General features: G+C 39.9%; 1 protein-coding gene across 1 annotated transcript in view; it reads left to right on the top strand.

Moving 5' to 3' along the window:
- Positions 1 to 20957, top strand: part of LOC134620494 (NLR family CARD domain-containing protein 3-like) — a 39856-nt gene extending 18899 nt beyond the window's left edge. Inside the window, exons 3-7 of the mRNA XM_065470105.1 lie at positions 9008 to 9096; positions 14619 to 16419; positions 16745 to 16918; positions 19633 to 19806; positions 20765 to 20957. Of these exons, the coding sequence (XP_065326177.1) occupies positions 9008 to 9096; positions 14619 to 16419; positions 16745 to 16918; positions 19633 to 19806; positions 20765 to 20957 (2431 nt within the window). The remainder of the gene's footprint in view (positions 1 to 9007; positions 9097 to 14618; positions 16420 to 16744; positions 16919 to 19632; positions 19807 to 20764) is intronic.
- The last annotated feature ends 349 nt before the right edge of the window (positions 20958 to 21306 follow it).

The raw sequence follows: 21306 nt of genomic DNA, 5'->3' as shown, positions 1-21306 counted from the left end.
ATTTCGGTACTTTATACTTCACACATTTTTGAACGTTGTTTATATGGGGAGTTCCTCTTTTTGTGTCTATATTTATTAATATGCCTTGTGCACTAAAGCTTCCTGTTTTTCAGTCTGGCTGAGCACTTGTTTGTGATTATAAACTGGCCTCTACAAGCCTTCATAGCAGATACACATTACAAATGCTTCATATATACAGAGAAAAACCCAATAATCCACATTTCACTATTTTGTTCTTTGGTTCAGATTTGGATTCTGTATTGTTCTTTATTTGTTATCATTTATATTCAGATTGTTTTCTTTTGCAGGCCTGCTTAGAACAAAAATGAGAAAAAAAAAGAGAGCTGAGTATTAGCTCATCAAAGTACCAAACAAAATCACCTGACAGGTTTTTTTTCTTTATAAGTGCACTGTTACAAAACCCCTTAAACATGTCCAGGATTATTAAAACTCCCTCTTTAAAAATAAAACAACAACCTCAAAATCTTCAACACTCTTAAATTTCACCCATAGAACACACCCAAAACGTAAAAAACTACACCGTTTCGTACACAATATCCCCCTTTAAGCATTTTACCAAACTCACCTTCAACCTTAACATATAAGCACGTTCTCACAATATGTCAACACTAACTTATACACCTCTTAATCAAAGTTGCACCTCCTAACAATCTACCCCTCCTTTAAGGCCTCAATCACACACACAGCAACCTCCTCTGTCATCAGTCACACGAGCTCTCAAACTTTTTGCATACTCAGCCATATCTCCACAATTTAACTTGGCAAGAGAAATACTTTTTTTTTTTTTTTTAAACCTCATGCCATTATTCAATTATTTTCATTTTCTTTCTATACTAATCCCTTGTTTTCATCAGTCAGTGCAAAGCACTCCTAAGTCACACTTTTAAACTAGTTTAATCAGTTTATTCAACATTCACACCATTCTATCACTCATACAAGTAGCAAGCCGATCTTCATTGCGTATGTTTGTGTGTGCTATTTTGCATATATGGCTTCACAGTCTCACAGACACTTTCCCATTCTCCAGTTAAAGAGTCAGTTTTCTCCGTCCCCGAATCACTAACCCAAATTTTACTTCCCCACCTTAAATCACAGCCCTGCTGGTCTTCCACCACCAGTTAGGGCTTGCTGTCAGGTTCCTGGACACTGTAAACAATTCAACCAGAAACTTGCCTTAACATATCCATTCATGTTAACCTGTAATTTCTTCAGACTCCTGGATCTGGAGAATTGGTGCGGGTCTGCTGTACTCCTGAAAATAACAAACTAAAACATTTTCATTATTATCACGGACGCCTAAACGACCCATTTCTCATTTTCTATTCAAAAATACCAATTATGTCATGTATGTAAGCGTGTTCTTCCTTGCGTTATGTGGTCATGTAAATGCAGTGTAAGCTGTTTTCTTCATTGCATGCCTTCATTGCGTTCTTCATTACATTCTCCTGTATTCATGTCAATATACACTAAGTGTAAGCTGTTTCTTAATTGCATGCCAGGTGATCATCTTAATTAAGTGTAAGCAGTTTCTTCATTGCATGAGTGTAAGCTGCTTCTTCATTGCATCCTTATGTATTCATTGCATTTTCATGTATTCATATTTAATTTATGCATCTTTTCACTGAGCTCTAGATTCAAACTATCTCACTTCTGATTCGTTTCAAAAATAATCTCACATGTAACAATTTGTATATGTGTGTTTTCTATTCATTAATATAATTGTCAGTTATTTTGATTATCTTTACCTTTTGTATTGTTTACCTCTTTGTTGTGATGGGGTGGACATCCCTAAACGATCCCGAGTTCAGGGTTCAATTTCAATCCAATCATCTCCTATCTTCTCGCAGTCAAACTCGTCCAGCTTCATCTCTCACTGGTCCTTTTTCATTCACAGTGTCCTGTTCGGGCTTCAGAGCTCCAGCAAACACAGTGTGTTTCTTCTCTGTTTTGATCTTTCAGTATTTCCTCTTCCTTCAGTCTTATTTTCATTTGCTCTGTTTTCTTCTCCATTCATTTTTTCTGTCTTTTCTTCCAAGATTGCTCCAAGCTTGGCAAATATGACAGTCAGTGCCTTCAAGCAGACATATCACGCTGTTCTTCACCAGCATGCATGTTGCATTTCGTGCTGTCTTCCATGCTGCTGGACTCATCAGTCGTTGTCAATGTTACTGCTTTCGCCTGCACTGTCTTTTAGCTTCCGTTACTTCTTCACGTCCACGATGTTCTATCGGTCTTCATCAGGAAATTAACTGTCCTTTGCGTTTCTTCTCGGGGTCAAGGACCAAGTGAGAGGTCAAGCTGCACAATTTCAAGCCAAAGACTGGCTTATTTTCTCCCAATTCTTTTATTCTACTTTTCTTCTGCTGAACTCAAGGTTGCAAAGTTGAGAGAGTCCACCTGTATTGGCACACTAAAGCATATAATTAGTATCATCTTCATTTTATCTTAAAACCTCCCTTTTGCTTCATCTGCCCAGAGTTAAATCTCTCTCTCTACTCTGGGTGCACACTTGTCACCGTGAGCTTCCCTTTTATGGGCATGCATTTCCTGTCCCAGACACACACACACGGTTTCCTGTTTCTACAGCTTCTGCAGAGACTTCCTTTTAATAATCAGTCTACAAATAATCAGTAATTCTACTGATACTTTATCTAAAAACAATATGCCTTCATTTCACTCACACACATTTAAATAGCGCTCTTTCACTCACACACATCACGCTTCTTTAGGTCAGTTTTGTAGCATCAGTCACACAATCATTTCTTGAGTGGGTTTACTAAGTGCATATACTTATGTGTTTTTTTTTTTTTTTTAAACAGAAAAATAAACTCAACCTCTCATAACATCACTCAAAGTCAAATATCTTCATAGACCCCAAAGTAAGCATATTATTTCCCTAGTCAAAAGTCAAACCGTTACTCACAGTAATTTTTAATCTCACAGCCTTTGTGTTTTGAGTCATGGTCAGTGGCCCCTATTTCACAGCAAACACGCACCTCTGTTTCAACCAGCCCTGTCTGACCATCCGTTATTGGAGTCAACACAAGACTAAACGTAAAGCCAGTCATATCTCTGCTATCGTCTTCCAAAACTCCATGGTCTGTTTCCTCCATGGAGTGTACAGGTTACATTACAAAACTACATTTGAAAGCCAATCGCACACATGCAAAATGAGACAGACATGTATCATAAAGTAGTCATCGTATTTAACAACCGTAATACCAACAAAGTAGAAATAAAAGCAATTCTTCCCTTAAAACACCAATATAAGTCGTCCTTCACCCAGGCTCTGCAGTCAGTCATTAGCCACTCATTAGTAAACAGGAAATGTCACTCTAAATAAGTCACAGGCACCTCATTTACATAGACACAGACACACTCTCAAAATAACCAGCCTGCTGCAGTGCCCGTGGCAGACAGAGCCTATATACAAACATAGAAATTATAACACAGAGACGTCTGATAGATTAACTTATATTTACAAGGCCTTAAATTGCACAACCTACAGAATTTAGACAAAATTTTAACTTAACCCTCCAAGGGACAAACTCCCTGAGTTTTTGATAATCAATGACAGTCTCAGTTCCAAACTGTATCTGCTCTAATCCCTAAATATCCTAAGTAAATTTAAAAGCGTCCAACGCCCAGCTCCAAGCTTTATCGCCCAAACAAAGTGCAAACACCGTTCCAAACGGTCAACTGATCCAATCAGTAGCTATTTTGGACCGTCCTCAGTTGTCCACGATTGCCAATCGAACTATCCCGTCCAACGGAAGACCCTGGTCGTCACCAGGGAATTGGGAGCGTCACCTCCGAACGATGCACTTTCTTAGAACTTCCCACAGTTCCGTTCTAAAAATTTAATTATGTTTTTAAAGACATCCTATGCAACCACCAAACCGACTTTATTGATGTCCAAGCCCAGCTTTATATTCAATTATGACTGTATTACCATACACAGTTTCCAAATTACCTATAATCCTAAATTCAGTAGTCCAACTACTTTAAATTCTCTTTCCTTAGCAGTCCAACTGCATTTAAATCCTCGTAGCAGTCCAACTGCTTGTCCTTTACTCAGTACTGTCACTTAACCTTACATTATCATTACTTCAACTTCAATTCTCATGAGATTTTCACCAAAATCAAAACAGACCTTTACCAGTAATTTTCAGTGAGTAGACTTTCAATTTGTTTTCAGATCCAATTCAGCACTGTTTGGAAATAATTCAACAGGTAGTGCCTTACCTTTAAATAAGCCGGCTTATGTCCACTCACTTCGACCACTGACTCGTGTCTGCCTGTTTGAGCACCTTGGACCCTCTCAGTCTCAACCTCCAACTTTCTCCCTCAACCCCGGGCCAATGCACCAAATGTTACGGGTTCAGAAATTGAGGATGAGAGTAAAACAATGATGGTCCAGAAGAGGTCGTTCAAACAATTGATTTTAATGAATGCACGCTGCGTGGAGAGGTGCAAACTGCAAAACAGTTGTACATCTCTACCCAAAATACACTCTAGATTGCTTTTATAACATCAGGGTATTGTGACGCCCCTTCTTGCGTTTACAAGCACATAATTTGCATGTACAGAACATTCAGGTATTTTAAGAATTAAATGCAACATAGAGGTTCCTCCTCGTGGCATACTCTTCCAAATATGGTGATGACCTAAGGCCTTGAGGTCACCCTGGGCTGGACATCCTTCCGTCACCTGTAACTAGGCAAACTCAAATCCCACAAGAAGCTGAATACATTCAGGCCTTTGCTCAGCTACTATTTTACTGTACCAATATACTCAGCATATGAGTTATGATACATATATATTTAACTCAATCATTTTAAAGTAGTTATAACTGCACCTGTAATAAACATGTTAATATTTGATTATGATAACCCCTATAATATAAATTATAACATAATGCCAGCAGCTTCAATAAACACTTTGATGAAATGATAGAATGTTAAGGATGGTGGTTATATACAGTTCAGCAGTGACCTAATTTCTTTAAATATTACACCTATCATAGACTCATTTGTAGAAATAAGCGAGAGTCAGAAGATGAACAGGAAGTGCTTGTCGTGAAGATGGAGATCATGTCCTTTTCAAACTGTGTCAAAAGTTGTCAACAGAACATTTGTGGTTTTGAAACTTCTCCATGTCTGGTATCTGTTTGACGCATGAGGGGGCGTCATAAATAATACCCTGATGCTATAAAGACAACTCCTGGTGTATTTTTGGGCGGAGATCTACAGCTGATGTTTTGCAGTGTACATCTCCCCACGCGTGTGTTCATTAAAATCATCCTTTCGACCTTATCCTCCTGGACCAGTGTTGTAATTTGGATTTCCTCCTATATCCCACCTTAATATTTGAACCCTTAACAAAGGATAGTAGGGCACTAACTGGCTGCTGTATTGGCAAAGGAAGGTTGGAGAAAAGATAACCTTGCAGAAGAGATAACCAAAAGTTTGGATGTGTCCAACCCGGTGCAAAAGACTTTTGCACTGGGTTGCACACATCCAAACTCCAAACTCAACGACCGAGGGCTGCTGGTGGAATTGAATACGGGACTTTCTTGCTGTGAGTTTGTGTAGTGATTACAGTCACAACTAGGTAGTTTCTCAAAGCTCCATACACTGAGCAGACAAGGCAAATGAAAACGGGAGAAGAATAAACACATACATGGATATACTCTCTCACTCAGATACAAAATTGATTTTTAAATTGTTCTTTTGTTGTTGTGTTTTCTCTTCCAATTTTAGAAATGTGTTAAAAATGTCCCCCCCCCCCCCCCCCCCCCCCCACACACACACACACACACACACTACAAATTCAGGAAGAGTGTAGGGTCCAGACAGTCATACATCTACATCTTAAAAAAAAGGCTAAACTGTAAATATTACCTTCTTACTTTGTGAAACAGTGAAAGTGAGAAAACTGAGGATTAATCTACAGTAGTATCAAAAGCTATTAGAATAATCCTTTAATTTGGTTACAACTTATTACAACTTACTGTAGGCTTGAAAAGGAACTCCTGGGGCCTGTTGTTCACATTGCTAAACTGCTATATTCCAAGAGGACTGATCTAGAGGGGAGCTGCCGCAACAAATGTGGTAGGCAAGTACCAGGCATGCAAGGCTAGATTTTAACAGATTAGGCAGGGTAGACATCCAGAGAGCGTAGAGGCAGTTAGAACTGGGATATTCTCTCATTCATCAGCTCCATCCGAGCTCTAAAACACCTATACTCAGAGGATTAGATACTGGACTTTTTAAACACAAAGCTAATTTAGACTTCCTGTATTTGTCACAGTCACTTAGCGGACTCAAGTGCTGGACTCCATTAAAAAAAGAGATTGAACAGTTTATTTACCAAAAAACCAAGTGCTATATAAAAATGTGCAAGGGAAGACAACACCTATAAGGAAACCTGGGACAGGAAGGGAAAACCACACTCTTGTTCGGTCACACAAAGAAAACGTCCTCTAGCCACTCGAGAAAACACTCACGAACACACTCCAGGGGACAAGGCAGGTTCTATTGACACGGAGAACATGGTTAGTAGCCAGGAAAATCACAAGAGACAAGGAATTAACTAGAGAGAGCTGGCATTGCAAAAATGACACTCGTCTTTGCAATTCCAGCTCTCTCTAGTTAATTCCTTTGCAATGATCCAGCGATGAGAAACACTGAACAGCCATCTTAAATAGTCACTGGTGAGTCAGGATGATGCACAACAGATTGATTGCAGTTGTGTTGGACAGAGCCAGGAACCCGCAAAGAATTCTGCCACGGCAGATGAGGGTCAAGAGAGAAAGAGAAAGAGACAACAATAGAGCAGCGAACAGGAGAGAAGACGGGGAGACATTGGGACAACAACAGTATTGGGATGCAGGTTCAATAGATTAACAATGTGCACATGAATGATTAGTGTTTCCTCTGCAGGTGAAGGTAGAAAGTGTGTGTGAGCTGAATTGAGCAGCATGGATCAGTGTGAGGACAGAGAGGAGGGAGTCCCTCCCTCTAAAAGCACTCTGTGTGGGGAACATGAGAGCCAGACCAAAGCTCAGAGGTGAGATGACCATCTCTAACTGTCCATGACTCTTCTCCATGTCACAGCTCAGCACTCACATCACTGCTCCATCATTATTCACAGGAACCCACCTGGACCTCCACCCAGCTCTGTGTCCTTACAGAGTGACTGGTCTGAAGACCGGCCCATTGATTTTAAAGTCCATCAGGCGACTACTGTGGAGAGGTGTGTTGTTAGGAACATGAACTCTTTGAGAGTTGATTTAACTGCTTGGTGTTGTTGTTGCTGCAGTGCAAACATGTCATTCCCTCAATCCCATTTAAATTGTCTCTTAATAACAAGGCTTAGGTTTCTAAACGACTAGAATCCACTTCAGCAAACAGGAAGTGATCAGTGACAACAAGTGACAAAATTTTCAGAGTAGGGCTGTCCCACCACCTGCCAACAACAGAAAACATCCCCATGTTTAATGCACAAAATAAAGACATTAAAAACACACTCTGCATTGAAGTATTTTATTCTAATGTGAACTAATGCAGTGCGTAGTACACTGAAAATGTCTAATTTGGTCCCCTCAGAAGAGAATAACAAAAAAACTACTTAGAAGATGTCTGAGATGCCTTTGAGGATCTTTAGTAAGAAAACACTATGGCAAATATTAGGGTACTCAACTGGAGTGAGGCAAATGGAAAACTGCACATGCAGAAATGAATGTTCACTTGTCGGCAACTATTATAATGGAGGCTGAAGCCTGAACCTACAGTGAGTGCAGTTCAGCAGCCAGATCTGTGAGCTGAACTGAGTGGCAGCAACATAAGCCTGTTTGATATTTTTTCACATTTCTAAGCTATTGTTTAGGAGTCATATCTCAAAATTGTGCAATATGAGATTGCTGTGACTGGGTAGGTGCGAGAATGCATCTGGAAAAATAAATGAAATTGCCTAATACAGGGGTGGGGAACTTCCGGTGTCCTCCAGGCTTTAGATGTGTCTTTCATCCAACAAAGGTTATTCAAATGGCTACATTACCTCCTCAACATGTCTTGAAATTCTCCAGAGGCCTGGTAATGAACTAATCATTTGATTCAGGTCTGTTGACCCAGGGTGATATCTAAAACCTGCAGAACTCCAGAGTTCCCCACCCCTGGCCTAATATTGTCATGATCCTGGGCCATGTTGGCCCAGCATTCTTAGTTTTTCGTGTGTTTTGGGATTTGTTCTCTATTTATGCCTTGGTTTCTAGGTTCTGTTAAGATGTTTCTTATTTGATTATCCCCTGTGTGCCCCTCTGTGTATCTGAGCCCTCGTTTCCCCTCCTTGTGTTTCATTCAATGTTTTTCCCCAGCCCCTTATGTCTGTTCTCTCTCTCTCTCTCTCTGCCTGTCTGAACCTCTGTGCACTTCCTGTTTTACTTTGACAGTCCCTCGTCAGTATGCGTCACGTTGTGTTCACTCCTGCCCTGTCTCGTTATGATTATCAGTGTCACCTGTGTTCCCCGTGTATGCCCACTTCCCTCGTTAACCCTCCGTGTATTTATGTCTGCGTCTCCCTCCGTTCTGTGTCGCGTTCTCCCTCATGCTGTGTGGATCTCCCTGTGTCTCTCTGTGAGTTTAGTTTGTGATTTTCCAGTTTAGTTTAGGTTGCTTTTGTATGCTTTTCCCAGCCAGCAAATAAAGCTGTGGTTTTGAGTTCATCCCTTGTGTCTACGAGTTTGCGTTTGGGTCCTCTCCCTGCCTGCCACACAGCCGAAACATGACAAATATATCTGAGATACAATTTAAAGCTTTCCAAACTTGATTGGGATTGCACTCTCTGAGAGAGCTAACACAGAGAAGAAAACCTACTCATCTGTGCCGTGTCCTTGAACTAATTAGATTAGATTAGATAAAACTTTATTAATCCCTCAGGTGTGTTCCTCTGGGAAATTCGGTAATTCTCCTTCATTCCGCCACAGAGTGGACCAGGAGAGCTCAGAGGTTCCCAGTGGTCAGTCTGCCCAGCAGCATCAAACACAGCTGGACTCCATATTTATGGTGTGTACAAGTACAACAACTACTTTTACATTTAGTCTGTTCACAGTCATCTCCATGCTGCTCTTTGTAGACCAGTGGATGGTCAGTGTGTCCAACATGGATCTGATGTTTGGCTCCATGATTTCAGTCTGATCGGCTCATTCATAAATATTCTGTTCTAGCTGCTGGAGGACAACATCATCACTTTTGTGAAGAACGAGCTGAAGAAGATCCAGAAGGTTCTGAGTCCAGATTACCCAGAATGCTTAGAGAGTCACAGGAGCAGCAGCAGAGAGGCATTTGTGAAGATCACAGTGGACTTCCTGAGGAGAATGAAGCAGGAGGAGCTGGCTGACCGTTTGCAGAGCAGTAAGAGGATTTATCTAAAGATTTAACCTTCTGTGTCATGGTACTTGGTCTATGTTTCTGGATTCTGGGTTATTGGAATATCCTATACCACTAGTTTCATGGTTGTGTTTACCTTATGTATAAAGTGTGCTTCGGTTAGTTGTTAGTGTTACGGGTCCGAAATTGAGGACGAGAGTAAAACAATGATGGTCCAGAAGAGGTCGGTCAAACAATTGATTTTAATGAATGCACGCCGCGTGGGGAGGTGTAAACTGCAAGACATCAGTTGTACATCCCCCCCCCCCAAAATACACTTCAGATTGCTTTTATAACATCAGGGTATTGTAACGCCCCCTCTTGCGTTTACAGACACATAATTTGCATCTTAAGAACATTATTTGCCTCCTCTACAGATAATGATCAATTCTAAGAGATAAATGCAGACACAGAAGTTCCCCTTTCTGGCATCCTCTTCCGAATATGGTGATGATCTCAGGCCTTTGAGGTCACCATGGACTGGTCCTCTCCACGTGTCACCTGTTACTAGGCAAACTCAAGTGCAACATGAATACATTCAGGCCTTTGCTCAGCTACTATTTTACTGCAACAATATACTCAGCATATAAGCTTTTAAGATGATAGATTTAACTCAACGATTTAAAGTGGTTATAACCGCACCCGTAATAAACATGTTAATATGTGATTATGATAACCCCTGTAATACAAATTATAACATAATGCCAACAACTTCAATAAATGCTTTGATGAAATGATAATTAATGCAACGATAAGGATGATGGCTATATACAGTTCAGCAGTAAACTAATTTCTTTAATTCTACATTAGTTAGTTAGTTCTGCTCTTGGTTATCTTAGCATTTTCCTCCATAAGGAGCTATTCTTCTCTTGGGTTTAGTCAGCATTTTCTTCACATTTGGTTTTCCCTTTCTGTCTTACATGATAGTTTTCTTCTCATGTCTGTTTTTTTTCCCCTCTCGGTCCCTGTGGAAAGCCTGGTGTGTAAGTCGTTTTCCGTAATTGGCATAATTCCTGTTTTATTTTGATAGCCTCTTCATGTTTCCCATCCCCTAGTTTTCCTATGTGTGGCTTTAAGTCTTCAGTCTCCCTTTTCTTGTTGTCCAGTTGGCTGTTTTCCCACATTCTATTCATCCCTTGCTTCTTCTTTTCTAGCTTTAGCTGTCTATTCTAATTTTAGGAGTTCTGGGATTGTAAAGCCACATTTTTCTTACAACAATAAAGGTGCCTTGTTTAGTTATCACTTTCATTTTGAGTCCTGCATTTAAGTCGTACCACTGCTTACCACAAAGCAATACATGAAATTATGAATAAATGAGGGGATTAACTCATTTAACCGTTTAAGACATACCATAGAACCAAGTCCGCCAGAGCTTATCTTTATATTTTTACATGCTGTAGTGCCATTCTTGGAAGCATTTCAAGTTACTATACATCAATACAATCGTTAGAGCCCAAATTTTAATAATATGTATGTATTCAGTCCATAGTAACTACATAAATAGCAAAAAATGCAATAAACTACAAAAAAAGAAAAATGTTTTTGTTTGTATTACATATATTTGTAGTTAGAGAAATTTAAGAGATTTATTCCTCAAAACTGTTAATACAAAAAGTTGCACTAAATAATTCCCAACCACAGGAAATTTGAGTGTCTTCATAGTTTTATTTTTGAGATACACCAATTTTATATAAACAAAAATACATATTATAATGCAAATTTGCAAAAAAAACAAAACAAACAAACAAAACAAACAAAACAGCATGTGCATCAAAATAAACAATTTCCAACAGTGTAGCTCGACTTCTAATCATCCCAGTACTATACAAAAAGGCATAAAGTCAAACATGACTTTTAAAAACACAAGTGTAGGCTTATAAGGCCGCAAAGGTAAAAACTACATTTTCCATGAAAATTATGTCACTTCAGGTTCCGGGCACGTAATGTCAGACATACGATAGGGCTTTGGAGTTGACGTCACGCCGCAATGCATTGTGGTAGCGCGGCGCCATCTTCCTGGGCCACTAATCAAAACAAACACACTATTTTGGAAGGACGGTTGCTAGAAACATTCTTAAAGCAGTTTACAACATAAAGGACGGTACAGAGACAGATTGCATCTGGATGCAAAGAGGCGGTACTTGCATAAAATATCGTGCACTGGAAATGTGGACCCGTGGAGAAGAAACCCTGAAGACCTACCGCTATTGCCGTAGCCTGATATATTATCGTAAATTTCTGGAGGGACCAGGGTTTTAATAGTTTTGCAATTTTAATTAGTTTTTATTTTAATTTCGTTTTGACTTCAGATTTTCAATTTTATATTAGTTTTAATTAGTTTTTACCAATTGTTTGCTAGTTTAGTTTAGTTTTTATTTTTTTGAAAATCCTTAGTTTCAGTTTAGTTTTGATTAGTTTCAGTTATAGTTTTAGTTGTGTTTGCAATAATTAAGTGTAACAAAATCCCAGTTTCATCATATCAGTCATTCTCTTCTGCTTATCCTTGGGTATGTTGCTATTCCAGCTACCATACCCTGCACCCTGGACAGGTCGCCTGTCTGTCGCAGGGCTAACACGCAGAGAAAGACAACTCACATTCCCACCTATGGGTTCTTTAAATAAATAAATAAAGGCAGATGAACAACCATTGATACCAGGCAACTATAAAATGTATATCTTGGCCCCAATGAGACTATTAACTCTTGCAGCACCGGGTGTTAAGGTGTTTGACTCACACAGTTATGTAGATATCCCAGTCCTGTTGTCTCGGGATGCATCACGCTGCCTTGCCTGGTGTTAGCTTCTGTTTCTGGGGATGAGGGTTGGGCGTGCTCCCTTACCTTCTCCAGGTAAGCTAGGTTAGCCTTCTTGTGTGAACTTTTCAAGTGCACTTTAAGGTTTGTGGGATTTTTTTCCCTTTAGAAATGTCCCTCATAATTTGTCTCGTTCCACTACAAGACACTTGCTTTATCCAAAACACAGTCATATTCAAAGTAATCCCAAATTGGACTCGTGGACGGAGCGGCAACACAGACGACCCGACTGAGGTACTTGCCACCTGCAGGCATAATAAGGCACAGCAAGAACATAACCTGGAAAATACACTTCATTCTCACCCTAGACTAACGTATGACACATACACATCAACGAAAACTAAACACATTTTCTCTATAAATTCAGTTAATTTTAGTTAGTTTTGTGAACGGTCATTTCAGTTTTAGTTAGTTTTCCTTTTATTGCAAAGTCTCGTTTTTATTTTTATTTCCGTTAACGAAAATGTTTTTTATTCGTTATTTTGTTAGTTTTCGTAAACGATAATAACCTTGGGAGGGACACATCCAATTCACCAAAGATTGGGTAGGTGTAGTGGGTCGCCCACTACACCTGTATGGCTGGAGTCACGGAGACCTGCACCCCTGTCGCTGCTCTTCTGTTTAATGTAAAACCAACAGTGCGGATCTGTGGCACAAGGACTGTTACAGATGAACCTGTATACTGGGTTTTGCTGGGGAATATGACCAAGATGCAGCCAGAGGCCGGCCCTAAGATGGACTGCTCCTCTTCAGCTGCCCCAAAAAAGGCTCTTGATCAAAACATAAACAGACCATCCGTAGTGACAGGTAAAAGGAGCCGTCTTCAAAAAAGAAAAATCCCACCTCCTACTGTGGAGGATTTGTCACCGCTATTGGATACTTTGCTGGAACACAGTAAAGCTGTGGGTTGTGGAAATGAACCATAATGTTTTATCTACGTGCCTGAAGTGCACTGCCATGTAAATAATTTGCATTTACTGAATATGTACTGACTGAGTATCACTGTTCAAACGTTGAATAAAGAAACAAACTAATTTTTGCCTTTTTTAAAAAAAACAAAAAAACACTTTATAGATCATCAAATCAGTTACAATGTAGAATCCATGTCATTTATAGTTTACAAATGACAAAATGTTCACATAAAATCATGACAGCGTTTACATGATAGCACCCACTACTAACACTACTTAATTTACTGTATCTTCTGAAACATTACTGCTATTTATACAGCACAAGACTTAAGAATATTTAACAGGAGCAAGTTTCATTTTTACCTGGTTTTACTACCACACTGTTCACCATCTTATCGAGAAGGGTCACCTCTTCACCTTCACATGGAAGAAGTAATCTTATTGGCATGGTGGTATGTTTGACGCAGGTCTCTTGTGTAGCGTTGGAACCCAGTCATGATGTGTTTCATCCATTTCATTGGCTGGTTTGCCTGCAATATTGCCAAATAATTAGCAACTCTATAAATAGAGAGTAGTTCTGCAAAATTACTCAGTAGGATGTTTGTTGTAATTTGCTATGACCTCAGAGTGCATCGAAAATAAAACTAACTAAGCTATAAAGAGTGATATGAACATATTTAGAACTTACCGGAATGAAAATGTCTGGAGCACCAACAGATATTTGGAGATGGAAGAGAACTGGATATCAGCTTGTCTCACAGCAGCTATCCAGGCTAGACGTCTTCTTTTGGTAACATCCGATACATGAGCTCCCTCATGTTGCTTCCAGGTTGGGAAAGAATAAAAAGATATACCATTCTCAAGCTTATTCCCTTGCTGGTCGTGCGATCGAACATTACAGCTGACCACACAGCAAGTGCGAACCATGGCTGATGTGTGTGCTTTCGCTCCTCTTTCGCTTGAACTTTGTTTGGCCCAGGAAGATGGCACCTCAACCAAAAATCCTGGCCACGCCCCCTCTTGTGACATAACTCTCCAAAGCCCTTTTGTTTACGCTGATGTCTATTCCAATGTAGGAAGTGCTATGATCGGATCGGCAAAGCGTGTTTCTGGAATATTGTGTTTTTGTTGCTGCCAGTGATTTTTACGCATGTTTTGCAAAGCTATATGTGGAAAGAAACAGTGGCCTAGGACAAGCTGATGGCATAAGATGTACAACTCCTCCGTTTACACATGCAAAAAAAAAAAAAAAAAAAAAAAAATACGCTAGCTGATGTGGTTGCAGTTCTACAGGCATTTAAAAATAGTTACGCAAAATAGAGCGTTCCCGCTCCGACTGATGTTAAAGGATTAAATGTATTCAAACAGTGGTTCTTTAGGAAATTAAACATGTAATTTGTGATTATTAAAACATAATTATTTTCTATATATTGCTTTCCATCAAGAACACTTTGCTGCAGTTTGTCAGCATAAACTTAAATCTGCACTGAAGAAGAAGTTCCAGTGTGTGTTTGAGGGGATTGCTAAAGCAGGAAACCCAACCCTTCTGAATCAGATCTACACACAGCTCTGCATCACAGAGGGAGGGACTGCAGAGGTCAATGATGAACATGAGGTCAGACAGATTGAAACAGCATCCAGGAAATCAGACAAACCAGAAACAACAATCAGACAAGAAGACATCTTTAAAGCCTCACCTGGAAGAGATGAACCAATCAGAACAGTGCTGACAAAGGGCGTGGCTGGCATTGGGAAAACAGTCTTAACACAGAAATACAGCCTGGACTGGGCTGAAGACAAAGCCAACCAGGACATCCAGTTCATATTTCCATTCACTTTCAGAGAGCTGAATGTGCTGAAAGAGGAAAAGTTCAGCTTGGTGGAACTTGTTCATCACTTCTTTACTGAAACCAAAGAAGCAGGAATCTGCAGCTTTGAAGACTTCCAGGTTGTGTTCATCTTTGATGGTCTGGATGAGTGTCGACTTCCTCTGGACTTCCACAGAACTACAATCCTAACTGACCCTAGAAAGTCCACCTCAGTGGATGTGCTGCTGATAAACCTCATCAGGGGGAAACTGCTTCCCTCTGCTCACCTCTGGATAACCACACGACCAGCAGCAGCTAATCAGATCCCTCCTGATTGTGCTGACATGGTGACAGAGGTCAGAGGGTTCACTGACCCACAGAAGGAGGAGTACTTAAGGAAGAGATTCAGAGATGAGGAGCAGGCCAGCAGGATCATCTCCCACATCAAGACATCACGAAGCCTCCACATCATGTGCCACATCCCAGTCTTCTGCTGGATCACTGCTACAGTTCTGGAGGATGTGCTGAAAACCAGAGAGGGAGGACAGCTGCCCAAGACCCTGACTGAGATGTACACCCACTTCCTGGTGGTTCAGGTCAAAATGAAAATGGTCAAGTATGATGGAGGAACTAACACAGATCCACACTGGAGTCCCGAGAACAGGAAGATGATTAAATATCTAGGAAAACTGGCTTTTGATCAGCTGCAGAAAGGAAACCTGATCTTCTATGAATCAGACCTGACAGAGTGTGGCATCGATATCAGAGCAGCCTCAGTGTACTCAGGAGTGTTCACACAGATCTTTAAAGAGGAGAGAGGACTGTACCAGGACAAGGTGTTCTGCTTCATCCATCTGAGTGTTCAAGAGTTTCTGGCTGCTCTTCATGTCCATCGGACCTTCATCAACTCTGGACTCAATCTGCTGGAAGAACAACAAACAACCCTCAAATTCTCTAAATTATTTGACAAACCAAAACTTCAATCTCTCCACCAGAGTGCTGTGAACAAGGCCTTACAGAGTCCAAATGGACACCTGGACTTGTTCCTCCGCTTCCTCCTGGGTCTTTCACTGCAGGCCAGTCAGACTCTCCTACGAGGCTTCTTCACACAGACAGGAAGTAGCTCACAGACCAATCAGGAAACAGTCCAGTACATTAAAAAGAAGCTCAGTGAGAATATGTCTGCAGAGAAAAGCATCAATCTGTTCCACTGTCTGAATGAACTGAATGATTGTTCTCTAGTGGAGGAGATCCAACAGTCCCTGAGATCAAGAAGTCTCTCTACAGATAAACTGTCTCCTGCTCAGTGGTCAGCTCTGGTCTTCATCTTACTGTCATCAGAAAAAGATCTGGATGTGTTTGACCTGAAGAAATACTCTGCTTCAGAGGAGGCTCTTCTGAGGCTGCTGCCAGTGGTCAAAGCCTCCAACAAATCTCTGTGAGTAAACATGTGACTATACTTTTAGTTTATAAATATCTATTCTAGTTAAAAAAAAACTGTCCTGTGCATTTTAAAGGGTAAAAAAGAAGAAACGAAAAGCACTATCTTTTGAAATTTTAACGTATTTTAGATAGTATTCACAGTCAAATACAAGATTTTTTTAATGCTTCATATTAGTAACACTGAACTGCTGCTAATCTATTTATTGTGATTGTGCGGCCCAATTGAAATAATAATAAAATAATAAAAATCCATTCAATTCTCCCAAATGTCTAGGACATGGTGATAGATGTAGCTTTAAGAAGTGATTTTCTTTTTTCAGACTTAATGGCTGTTTCGTCTCAAAGAGAAGTTATGAAGCTCTGTCCTCAGTTCTCAGATGTCAGTCCTCTAGGCTGAGAGAGCTTGACCTGAGTAACAACAACCTTCAGGATTCCGGTGTGAAACTTCTGTTTGCTGCATTGCAAAGTCCACATTGTAAACTGGAAAGTCTGAGGTCGGCTAAATGTATAACTTTTGTTCTTTTACCCAGTCTAATCTGCCATTTTTCCTTGGTTAGGCTTAGGGATTAAATATCTGATCTAAATTATCAAATTAAAATTTGAGACACATCGTCAGTAGTGGACCTTGGATTCATCGGAGCTTCGGCCATTATCACTAGACACGCTCATCCAAGGAGGCCCTGCCAGGGTTGATCAGGCCCCGGAGTGTGCCACTGGTTGATGTTAAAATTGTTATTTCTCTTCTTCTATCTGTTGTTTAGTTTTCTTCAGTTTATTCTATCTACAGGGAGTGCAGAATTATTAGGCAAGTTTTATTTTTGAGGAATAATTTTATTATTGAACAACAACCATGTTCTCAATGAACCCCAAAAACTTATTAATATCAAAGCTGAATGTTTTTGGAAGTAGTTTTTAGTTTTAGCTATTTTAGGGGGATATCTGTGTGTGCAGGTGACTATTACTGTGCATAATTATTAGGCAACTTAACAAAAAACAAATATATACCCATTTCAATTATTTATTTTTACCAGTGAAACCAATATAACATCTCCACATTCACAAATATACATTTCTGACATTCAAAAACAAAACAAAAACAAATCAGCGACCAATATAGCCACCTTTCTTTGCAAGGACACTCAAAAGCCTGCCATCCATGGATTCTGTCAGTGTTTTGATCTGTTCACCATCAACATTGCGTGCAGCAGCAACCACAGCCTCCCAGATACTGTTCAGAGAGGTGTACTGTTTTCCCTCCTTGTAAATCTCACATTTGATGATGGACCACAGGTTCTCAATGGGGTTCAGATCAGGTGAACAAGGAGGCCATGTCATTAGTTTTTCTTCTTTTATACCCTTTCTTGCCAGCCACGCTGTGGAGTACTTGGACGCGTGTGATGGAGCATTGTCCTGCATGAAAATCATGTTTTTCTTGAAGGATGCAGACTTCTTCCTGTACCACTGCTTGAAGAAGGTGTCTTCCAGAAACTGGCAGTAGGACTGGGAGTTGAGCTTGACTCCATCCTCAACCCGAAAAGGCCCCACAAGCTCATCCTTGATGATACCAGCCCAAACCAGTACTCCACATCCACCTTGCTGGCGTCTGAGTGGGACTGGAGCTCTCTGCCCTTTACCAATCCAGCCACGGGCCCATCCATCTGGCCCATCAAGACTCACTCTCATTTCGTCAGTCCATAAAACCTTAGAAAAAATCAGTCTTGAGATATTTCTTGGCCCAGTCTTGACGTTTCAGCTTGTGTGTCTTGTTCAGTGGTGGTCGTCTTTCAGCCTTTCTTACCTTGGCCATGTCTCTGAGTATTGCACACCTTGTGCTTTTGGGCACTCCAGTGATGTTGCAGCTCTGAAATATGGCCAAACTGGTGGCAAGTGGCATCTTGGCAGCTGCACGCTTGACTTTTCTCAGTTCATGGGCAGTTATTTTGCACCTTGGTTTTTCCACACACTTCTTGCGACCCTGTTGACTATTTTGAATGAAACATTTCATTGTTCGATGATCACGCTTCAGAAGCTTTGCAGTTTTAAGACTGCTGCATCCCTCTGCAAGATATCTCACTATTTTTGACTTTTCTGAGCCTGTCAAGTCCTTCTTTTGACCCATTTTGCCAAAGGAAAGGAAGTTGCCTAATAATTATGCACACCTGATCTAGGGTGTTGATGTCATTAGACCACACCCCTTCTCATTACAGAGATGCACATCACCTAATATGCTTAATTGGTAGTAGGCTTTCGAGCCTATACAGCTTGGAGTAAGACAACATGCATGAAGAGGATGATGTGGACAAAATACTCATTTGCCTAATAATTCTGCACTCCCTGTATTTAATGCACCTGAGAAATACGTACCTCTAAAGGTGAGCGTCATCCTTTTGTTCTTTTGCCTCACTATTTTTTATTATTTCCAAATCTCAGTCAATTGCTATATCTTTTTGATTTTCATAAAGTTCAATGACAGTACTTACAGCCTGTTATATATGTGTGTATATATATATATATATGTGTGTACACACACACACACACACACACACATACACATATATATATATATATATATATATATATATATAGATATAGATATAGATATAGATAGATAGATAGATAGATATCTATATGTATAGACAAGCTCGGGTCCTGGGAGCTTGAGGGTGCTGTGGATTTTCTTAGCTGTTCCTAGAACTGCGCTCTATGGGTGTGTGTGTGTGTGTGTGTGTGTGTAGCCAAATCTAGAACCTCCTCATTGCACCATGAAAGTATTTTGAATCCATGATATTTGATTTTATTCTTGTGTTCTTTATTTCTAGTTTGAGTAGCTGTTTCCTCTCAGAAAAAAGCTGTGAAGCACTGTCCTCAGTCCTCACCTGCCAAACCTCGAATCTGAGGGAGCTGGACCTGAGTAACAACGACCTACAAAATTCAGGAGTGAAGCTTCTGTCTGCTGCACTGCAGAGTCCACATTGTGCACTGGAAACACTAAGGTCCCATCCAGCAATATTATGTTGTTCTTTAAATGACATGATTAACCAGTCTAAAGTAGCTAATAAATTTGAACTTACCATATTTCTTGTTGTATCTCAGTATTTTTTAATTTCTTCTAAATCATGGGAAATCTCCACATTTCTGATGTGTTTAAAACAAGGCAAAATTTATTCCAACCAGTCCCCAAACTGTTTTTGTGTTCTTTATTTTCCAGAATGAGTGTCTGTAACCTTTCAGAGAGAAATTGTGAAGCTTTATCCTTAGTTCTGAGCTCTCAGTCCTCTAGTCTGAAAGAGTTGGACCTGAGTGACAACAACCTAGAAGATTCAGGAGTGAAGCTTCTGTGTGCTGGAGTTGAGAGTCCACACTGTACACTGGAAAGTCTCAGGTCAGGATTCAACTCTCCATAATGTATAATCAATTTGACAATTTCTAATAAATGTTTATAAAATTGTCAGGTGCATTTTATTTGCCTTTGGTTTGATTAGTAGACTCTGAATCATTGTCTGAAATATTTCCAAAACATCAGCAGAAATTTCGGACTCGTTTCTCACCATCTCATGTCTTTTATTGTGTATAAGGAAGATTAAATTCAATTCAATCTTATTTATATAGCGCCAAATCACAACAACAGTCGCCTCAATGTTGTGATCAACACCAATAAAATCTAAAAATTTCTGATTCTGACTGATGCTGAAAAAACTATGTACATACTGACTGAAAAGGTTTTAGTTGATCTAAAATGCTCCAGCGAGTACTGACTATGAATAGAAAGTTAAAAACTGTTATTTCCATATTGGCTTCTCTTCCTATGTCCCCCGTTGAGTATAGAATTAAAGTGTAAATTCTTGTTCTCAGATACAGTTTTGCCATTTGCAATATTATATGTTTGAGACCTCATAGTACCCATATCTAAGCAAAGCCCATTACTCTCAGTCTGCAAAGTTGAACTTTTTTAAAATGTTACAACGAACACTCCCCACTATAATCTATGAATCTCTGAGTTTCTGTATTGAAATATCATTAAAATCACAGTAAAAACTGTCAACCCAGCAGCGTTGTGAACCAGGGCCCCGTTTGCACTGAGGAGACAGAGACAATCTTTGCTTTTAAGATTACACCTCAAATATTTTTTTTTTTAATTGAATCATATAGTTACAGTTGAATCAACAGTCCCTGAACCTAGTTCTGTTGGACATCTCTTCCTGTTAAAAGGCAGTTGTTTCTGCCCGATATACCCAAGTAGAACTCCTATAAAATGTCTGTTTTTTCAGGCATTCTCTGTAATGTTGTAGGGTTTACTGCTACATAAATATTTAAAGATTGATTGTTTTGTATCTCTGCAGTCTGTCATGCTGTCTGATCACAGAAGAAGGCTGTACGTCTCTGGCTTCAGTTCTGAGCTCTAATCCCTCCCATTTGAGAGAGCTGGACCTGAGCTACAATCATCCAGGAGACTCAGGAATGAAGCTGCTGTTGGCTGGACTAAAGGATCCCCGCTGGAAACTGGACACACTAAGGTATGAAGAGAATGTCTGAAGAGGAGGAAGAACAAGAAATATCTTCTGTGTCGTTCAATCACTTGCTATTTGATTGATGCAAATGTGACATGAACAATCACACATGCCAGAATATTTTCAGAAACACAAATATTAATCAAATGGGATTATAAAGAAATACTAATCAGGGTGGTGTACAAAAAGAACTTTTCCAGGACCAATATTCATAACTGGATTTTGCTCACCATTAATGACCCTGTTTGGATAGATCTCTGTATGTTTAATGGCATAGTCTTTTTAAAGAAAAATCCTCTCCCTCACTTTCGACTGGATTCAAATTAGATTAATTTCTGTTTAGGGACAGTGCAAGGACTTGAAACGTGGTACTG

Source organism: Pelmatolapia mariae, linkage group LG3_W (assembly GCF_036321145.2).
Source record: "Pelmatolapia mariae isolate MD_Pm_ZW linkage group LG3_W, Pm_UMD_F_2, whole genome shotgun sequence".
Taxonomy (NCBI): domain Eukaryota; kingdom Metazoa; phylum Chordata; class Actinopteri; order Cichliformes; family Cichlidae; genus Pelmatolapia; species Pelmatolapia mariae.
The sequence above is the reverse complement of the archived record's forward strand: the minus strand, read 5'-3'. Positions and strand labels throughout refer to the sequence as shown.